Here is an 8,154-nt window from a genome sequence, read left to right as displayed (position 1 = left end):
TGACAGAAAACCCTACTCCCACCCCAGTGACAGGGCACCCTAACCCCGCTCAGCGCAGTGACAGGGCGCCCTAACACCCCTCAGCCCCATGACAGAAAACCCTACCCCCCTCCAGCTCCATGACAGGGCACCCTGACCCTGCTCCGGCCCTGCGACATGGCACTTGCCCTTCTCCTGGGCTCATGCAGAGTGAAGGACTTGGTGCTCACAGTCTGCCTGAAGAAATGGTGCGGCCTTGCTCAAGAACAAGCCCTTCTCGGAAGAAAAAACAGCTGCCCAACAATACGGGTAGGTGCAAAATGGTACCTGGTAGACCTGGTAGTAGAGCAGACACTGTCAGCCCTTCCCATCTAAAACCCTACCTGCTCCCCATGACCTTACCGTAGGAGAAATGGCCCATCAGGTGTCATCTCCATAAGGGAAGTAACAGCGATGTAATTCACCCTCAGTAAGAAGCTCTCTTTGATCCTTGATGTCACACCACAGAATCCCCTCCAGGTTGTACAGTGGAGCAAGGGTTAAATTCCAACAAATACCTGCTTTAGGCATAAAAAAAAATGCAAATACATGAATATCAGTTATTAAGAAACCCTGTATCTGGGGGGACATAAAATACCTGTTTCTTTTAAAGCTCCATTGTCAATTGAAGGAAGAGAAAAGTGAGGAGAGAAAGTTTTTTTGCAAATTACAAAAACAAACAATAGCTGCGATGTTAGAGGGAACAGAAAAGCTTGTCTAGCCCATTTGGTTTACAGGCACAGTCTCTGTTTATTTCACACTCAATGCACTGCTGGGGTTCTGCTTTGGGAGCGTGACTAGGGTGGTTTCTCATTAGGACTTTATAGAGGGAAAAAATGTCTATTAAAATTAGGCAGGTTCTGTCTCTCTAGGGAGTGTGAAAGGGACTGGAGTGTTTCCAAGCTCTCTCATACTTTGCTACTCAAATTTAATCTAATGTTCCAAATGAAGCAAGTTTGACAGCCTCTGCAACCTAGCACTCATGTGCATGCTGCATCATAGGCCCCACTCACCTCAAACTTGGCTTGCACATGAGCGCCTACAAACTTCAGTTCCTGGGGAGAGCAGAACATCCAGGTAGGAACAAGTGGCACAGGGTGGGCAAGCCTATGTTAATTAGAGCAGGATCTTGCAGACTTACTTTCTGGAAGATTCTTCTGTCCTGGGCCCAGAACACTTTTTCTGCAAATCAAGATCACACTTCTAATCCCATGTGTGACCTCACTGTCCATCTCCCTAATTAAGTATCAGTTTATGTGCTCAGCCCACCACTGAGAGGCCTGGCAGGTTCTCCTCACAGATATCTGCTTGACAATGGGTTTACAAACATGGGTAATGGAGAATTCCCAGAGATAGACTGTTTGCAGGGTTATGAATAACAGTGTTGTCATTCAGAGACAGAAGAGGCAAGCCCCTTCACACCATCCAGTGTTATACAGTATGAACATGAAATCCTAGGCTCCTCAAGCACACTTCAGACCCATCCTGTACATCCACATGCAAGATTCACCAGGTTCCCCAGTGAAATACCTCTAGAGCAGAGCAGTGTGGGACAGGAAGCGAAGGAGAACCTCATAGTTGTTGGCATTGCAAGTGTCCCCACTGAGAGAGGCAATTCTTCTGGCAGCCTGTTCTTGGAGTATGTTGAGAGCCACCAACCGACTGGTGAATGCCAGCTTCACTAGGCCTGAAGAGATATAGGTGTCACCTTCTCAGAGGTAAGTGAAAAATAGCAAAGTACTTACCAGCAGAGGAAGTAATAGGTGCACCTAGCAATTTCTGGCTATAAAAGAGCTCTTCTAGGACCACAGCTACTTGGCTGCACAAGACATAAATGGCTATCTCCTAGATAGGCATTTGGGAAAAAGTGAACGCAAGACAGTAAGTCTGGACAGCAAGTTGGAAGCCCAGCTCCTGTTGCTGCTTCTGTTGAAGACTTACCCAAGGAAGCTGGCAAGCTCTTTTAGCCTTGGTTTCCCCATCTATCATGTGGAGGTGACTGATAGCTTGTTCACAGGCTGAGACATAATTAACTGCCATGAAGTGCCCAGCAAACCTTTCAATAAAAAAGGCTGAGAGTCTGTCTGGGATCCCAAATCAAATAGCTCCCCATGCTGCCCTCTCTCATGAGTGAATTTGCAGCCTGTGCTATGCAGCTACTTGCCATGAATACATGGCTGACTAGCTTAAAGCTAGCTTGAGACCATGTCTCTCCTGCTTGCACATCCTATTTGCTAGTGGTGAGAACTGCGTCCTTGATGATGTGTCCCTGCTGACAGTAAGACGTGTGCCCTCTGCGGGTAACACAGTGCTCCCTGGCACCACTCTGGGTCAAAAACCAACTCAGGAAGCTGTACTCCTGTCTCTGCACTGCACCGCAGCAGTTGGCCCTTCCCATGCAGTTATGCAAGAGGGAGGAGGACGAAGCTGGGTGGCACAGAGAGCACAACCCGGCAGCTGCTCAGGGGCACTGAACGAGTGTCCCACCTGGCCAGTTGCAGGGAGCCAGCCATGCACCCAGCAGGAGTTCCAGGGCACAGCACAGCAACAGGGTGACAGTGCTGGCTTAGCCATGTGCTGTGCTTTGCTGCTAGACTCTGCTCCCTTAGGAAGAGTAGAAGTAAGCAGGCTGGTGCAGTTACCTGCTGCATGGTCAATTCTGCATGTAAGGCCATGAGGTTTCATGTGGGACACACATACATGCACTCTGCCTCTGGCACACTGTCAATGGTACAGGGCAGAACTAAGTACTCCTGTGACAACAGAATACAGAAGATTGAGGCATATCAACATCTCCCTTCAAGGCTCATGTGCTGCACTTCCTCAGAGGCCCTCCCCCCCACCATCCCCTGTCATCTGGGTCAGGAACCTTTCCCTGTAAAAGAAATGCATTTTATGCTGAGGATCCTCTTGGGACTCCAAGCGGACGCAGGTGTCTGCAGCCCATGCTCCCATCCCTAAGGGTGGGGAGGAACAATGTAATAGCAAAGTCAATAGGAGAGTAGGCACAGTCCCCCTCCAAATTGTTTACTTACTGGCTCTGAATACCAACAAAAGGAGAAACTGGCAACTGCATCTCTGTAAGAAAGAGGAAATGGTTGAGATGGCTGGGCACAGCTAGGAGCCTGGCACTACTTACTATGCACAAGGAACCCTATCAGCAGGTTGCACTTTTCACCCACCGCAGCCACCAGCACCTGACAGGGTTAGCGAGGAAGCAAATCCCCAAACATGTGGTCTGATCTAAAATATGTGTCATTTTCCATCGCTGCCATCAGTGACCTTCCTTTCATCAAATGTGAAACATGTGGCCTCACCTCCATGACCTCTGTCAAGAGAGTCCAAGAGATCACACAAGGCTTTACTGGAAGGAAGTGTTGAGAAAGTCCCATGCTACTGCTGCAGAGAGAAGAGTAATCTCCATGCTGCTAGCACAGTCTGCCAAGAGATTTTGAGAGTCACATGGGGCAGCCAAGGCAGAGGCCTGGATGTTCACCAAGGAGCTGAACACAAGACCCAGAGGATCAAAGGACCGGCCAAGAGGGGATTGCAGCAGTTCAGAATACCCTTTCAAAATAGTTAGCAGACACTGGATGATTCCAGCACCAGCTAACAATAGGCACAAGACAGCCAGGCATCCAGTGTGCAAGACCTCATTTTGTGGGAAGGAAAACAGTGTCCCTTCCTCAGTGAGGACAACAAAGTACCTCATGTGGCGAGAAGCTCCTTAAGGGAGGTTGTTAAAACTCAGTGCTGTTCTTGCTGGTGGACTTCTACTAATGGAGTTCATTTAAGTCAGTATTTTCTACTTAGCACAGACCAAATTAAACTACCATCAGGAAACCCAAACCAAGCTCCTTTCCATCATGGTCTAAAGGCAGAGCTTTCCCAGTCTTTTTCTTTACTTTGGAGGAAGCTGGATTTAGCATTTTTTGGTGCTTATTTCGTTCTAACATGAATCTTCCTTAGACAACCCTTGCGTATCAATTCATAAATTATTTTTCTGAAAATGTTGAGAGAAAGGAACTGTGCTACAGTGCTGTTCATCTTAACAAGCTTTTTGGAGATACCTCTACAAAAGTTGTTTGAAAGTACGCAAACTTGGGAATTGCTGAACAGCTTACGCTTTTCACAATTTGTGATTTAAGATATATAAAGTCACATTCTGCTTACCTTCAAGGATCTCCACACAGCAAGTTTCACCTCAGACCAGCAGAACTGGGTGTGAATAATGCTATATACCATATAAAAACTGCAATGTCAAGATACCTTTTGATAGCTTAGAATACTGGGATTTCTTTTTGGTTCCCACTATATCTACTGTTAAGTATATGTCAGAAACAAATGAAAGCATTTGTACTGTGAATGTGAAATTCATAATTTCAAGACGTCTGTAACACTGTAGCAGATCACACAGCGGAACGGGGCAAAGATATGCCAAGAACTAGTACAGAAGTAATAACAAAAAAAAAGTTTCAACCAAAGCCAGCTTTAATACTGCTTGAAACAGATTCCTGTTTCACAGAAGCAGCAGATGAAAGTGAGTCAGTGTCCCTGTGTGTGCTGGTGCGCAAAGGGGACCGGCTTCAGACACCTACACCTTAGTGGAGCCATTCCCATCACTGGCAGCATTAACAGGTCAGGGACAGGCTCATATCCCAACCGCCACAAAAAGACCACAGCAACTCCGCATCAGTTCTGGGTTTTATTTCCTTAGATACTGTTACAGACTTGGGGCACAAGGAAGCGAACATCAGACTACTGAGGACTGTCTTCAAACATTGTATCCAATCAGGCCGCCTTTGCCTATGATCTCACCAATGTAAAACCACATCAGCACCTCTGTGGCCACCAAACCGTTCCTCAGAGCTTCCTGAAAGACAAAAAGCCACAATTTAGAGCATTTGCTGCTGCGACATCTTCCTTTCTTGCTCTTCTAATCAAACTCCATGTATGGCTAGCAAAACAATCATCCAATTCACAAGACGACAGTTTAAGCAAAAGCCGGAAGTGCAATTTAGGGTTTATCGTGTTCATCCACCCCTCAACAATCAGACCATATTATTAAAATGTTTCTAAAATCTTAAGTAGAACATCATTTTTTATTTATGTTTTTTAAAGCCCTTTAAAAAGACCATTTTTTTTAAAGCATAGATGTGAGAAACAATTTAATTACAGTGCCAAGCAATATACTGGACCTATGATGTAGCTGTACCAGTCTGTTGGGCAAATCTGTTACCTACTCATATTCTGTTCACTTGAACAAATAATGGAAGGGGCCCAAAGAACAAAAACACATCTCGAATATAGATGTGGAAGGGTTAAGACAAAGCCAATGCATTAAAATGCTTTCAACTCTTGACCTATCAATTCCTTGAGCTTCAAGCTGTAATGACAGCAGCTCAACTGTTTTTCATGGCGCAAGCAAATCATTCAAGCTAGCATGCCAGTGGTTAAATCAGGTCTTGGAAAATATTATTCTGTACACCAAATATCTGTGGCTCATAGACTACAATTGCCAGAAACCAAAGAGGTATTAGAACTGCTCTGTTCCTCAGCTTATCCAGAAAGAACTATGAAATTTTGTATATATAATTTTTTTGAAGTCTAACACCAAACAAAACACATCTTCAGACCATTAGCTGTAGCATCAGCCCAGGTGCCTGGGTTCAGAAACCTCTCTTCAACACACATCAATTCCAATGGGAAACAGTTTCACAAAGAGCAGGAGAATTTGGAAGGTTTGGTAGGAACAGCACTGTATGTTGTTTTCCTAACAAACAATATTGACAGAGGAAGTAGGTAGTACGGATGAAGTCACAGCTTCGTTCCTTGTCCCCTTTCCAATTAATTTGCATTAAAGGACACTATAAGACAACAGACACTTCACAACAGCTGAACTCGCTAATTATGGATTCATTGCCACATACTGATTGCACAGAAAAGGAAAATCAGAAAAGGAAAAGATGTTCATATGAAAGTTAAGATAGTTTAAATCTATTTGAATTTACAGGGCTTTAGAAAGGAACTCAAGATTTCTGTCAGGGACAGGTCAAGTCTTAATTACAGATGAGGAAAAAGAGTCCACATGGGCAAATGGAGTGTATGCAAGCTACACAAATGCCTGCTAGTGGATTTCTCATTTTTTTTCAGACTCATCTGGTACTTGCATCTTCACAGATAGGCTGGTGCACTGGATGGACTGCTGAGCTTATCTAAAGCTGTTTGGGCATTCCTGCGATGACACCAGGTACTGTCTCTGTGCAAGCTGCAAATTCCAAACTATGAAAAACAGTATCATAGTATCATTATACGTGACCACCACATGGGGTTCCTCAGAGACTAAACAGGCAATAAAAATTACCTATTCAGACAAAATTACTTAGTGCACTGAATACACTAAGGAAGTTATCTGAGGAAGGAAGCTAGTCTGACCAAGGTTCTCTGCAGGGGGGCAGATAAAAGGGAGCGGAAAAGCCTCAAACAAATCAGAGCACAGAGGCAACGGGACACCTCTTCAGAAGGACTCAGAAGAAACAAAGGGAAAGGTCCATGGGCAGATGATAAAGAGAGAAGAAAAAAGTAGAGATTTGTAGCTGAGGGTCTGATTTAACAGCAGAAACCAGCAGAGTGACAATAAGCTAACCAGAAGGAGAGAAAAAGTGGTCACAATGAGTAACAACAAGCCACAATTTGCAAAAAAATAAAATAAAATTCTGAACATTCCCAAGGACTTCATCCAAAGCACCAAGAATTCTCCAGAGCAATAGCAGATTTATTTTAACTAGTTGTCTTGTGCCCTCTCTCCCTCAAGCTACCTAATTAATGGCATTTGAAAATCCTGTGCAAACAGTTTTGGCCTTTGGGACCACGTGACAGATAGGAGCACCCACATGGCCAAAACTGAGAGAATGGATATGCCTAAGCTGATAGAGCTCTGAAGTCCACAGTCTCAGCTCTTAGGTAGAAATACAGACACAGAGAGTGAGCATCAGAATGTGCTTAGAGACTTCAAGCAAAGGGCAGCACATAGATTGTGTTTGTACTCTCGAGGCTCACAGCATGCAAGGATTAACAAGGTGAGCACAGAACCAGAGATCACCAGGCTAGAGAGGAAACTCTTCCAGGGCAGTATGAGACACACATGTTGAAGCTCCCCTCTACATAAAGTGATTTATCCATTAAAAAAAAAAAAAAAAATCTTTGTAAGCCATGTCTGAAGTTAATCACTGTCTTCATCTGCCACTGAACCTGATCAAAACTGTTACGGAATAGATTCTAAACCTCATCACAAAATAACACTCTAGAAGTTAAATACAGTTTAAAACACTATTAATGAATACTGGAAATGAGAAAAGAGAAAACAAATGTAACACCTTGCTGTTCACCATATGGGCCCCATCAAATTTTTATTAAAGGCACAATGATTGCATTCGAAGTGCCTGTGACAGAAAGACAACTGCAGATGCAAACCATAAAGATCAGCCTCTAGCTTTGCTAACACCCGTATAAGAACGCACTAGAGAGGAAGCATCCGCAACTGCATATGTCTGACTGAACAAGATCAGTGCCAGAGAAAGCTTTGAGTTTAAATCTGACCTGTTTTTGTAAACAAGGATCTAGCAAGCAGCCTTGTCTAACTGGAGAGTAACAGGCAGAGGCAGCATTCTGCATTACAGAAGACGGCCTGCACTAACAGCAGCCTAGCCATGAAACGTGTTAAGTAGAATAGCTAGAGGGGAAGAACACCTCAGCTAATCACGTGCGTTCCCATCTAGCGTGCAGTTACCCTGACTGTGAGCTGTGCCAGGCGGCCGGACTGGAAGCTTCTGACCATAGCTTTCATGCTATCAATGGCCTTGGGGATCTCAGCCGGAGTCGGAGGAGCAAGCTCAACCTTCGCATAGTACCAAAACGTGGCCAGACGAGGCTTTGAGTAAGTCACAGCAGCTGGAAGGGAGAAAAAAAGGGAAAGATCAGGCTGAACTCGCCGGGACCGAGAGAAAGGGCTCCGCGGGCTGCACAAGTGTTTATTCAGGCCCTGCAGGCGGCTGCGGCGGGAGCCCGACGCGCGCCCGAAACGGCCGGGGCGTTCGGCCGCCGAGGAGCGACGCGGCAGGCGCGGAGCCGCCCCGG

General features: G+C 45.3%; 1 protein-coding gene and 1 long non-coding RNA gene across 2 annotated transcripts in view; one reads left to right on the top strand and one right to left on the bottom strand.

Moving 5' to 3' along the window:
• Window positions 1-1,637, top strand: part of LOC112962043 — a 2,494-nt gene extending 857 nt beyond the window's left edge. Inside the window, exons 2-3 of the long non-coding RNA XR_003252193.1 lie at window positions 116-288; window positions 1,477-1,637. This is a non-coding gene — a long non-coding RNA (uncharacterized LOC112962043). The remainder of the gene's footprint in view (window positions 1-115; window positions 289-1,476) is intronic.
• Window positions 1,638-4,704: 3,067 nt separating this feature from the next.
• On the bottom strand, window positions 4,705-8,146 carry ATP5MG (ATP synthase membrane subunit g; the record flags this gene model as incomplete). The annotated part of the gene is made up of 2 exons (XM_026057902.1): window positions 4,705-4,891; window positions 7,808-8,146. Coding segments are annotated over 2 exons (438 nt in total), but the record flags the coding sequence as incomplete, so codon positions are not given.
• Window positions 8,147-8,154: the final 8 nt, after the last annotated feature.

Source organism: Apteryx rowi, unplaced genomic scaffold (assembly GCF_003343035.1).
Source record: "Apteryx rowi isolate R43461 unplaced genomic scaffold, aptRow1 scaffold_141, whole genome shotgun sequence".
Classification (NCBI taxonomy): domain Eukaryota; kingdom Metazoa; phylum Chordata; class Aves; order Apterygiformes; family Apterygidae; genus Apteryx; species Apteryx rowi.
Note: the sequence above shows the minus strand (reverse complement) of the source record. Positions and strands in the feature narration are given on the sequence as shown.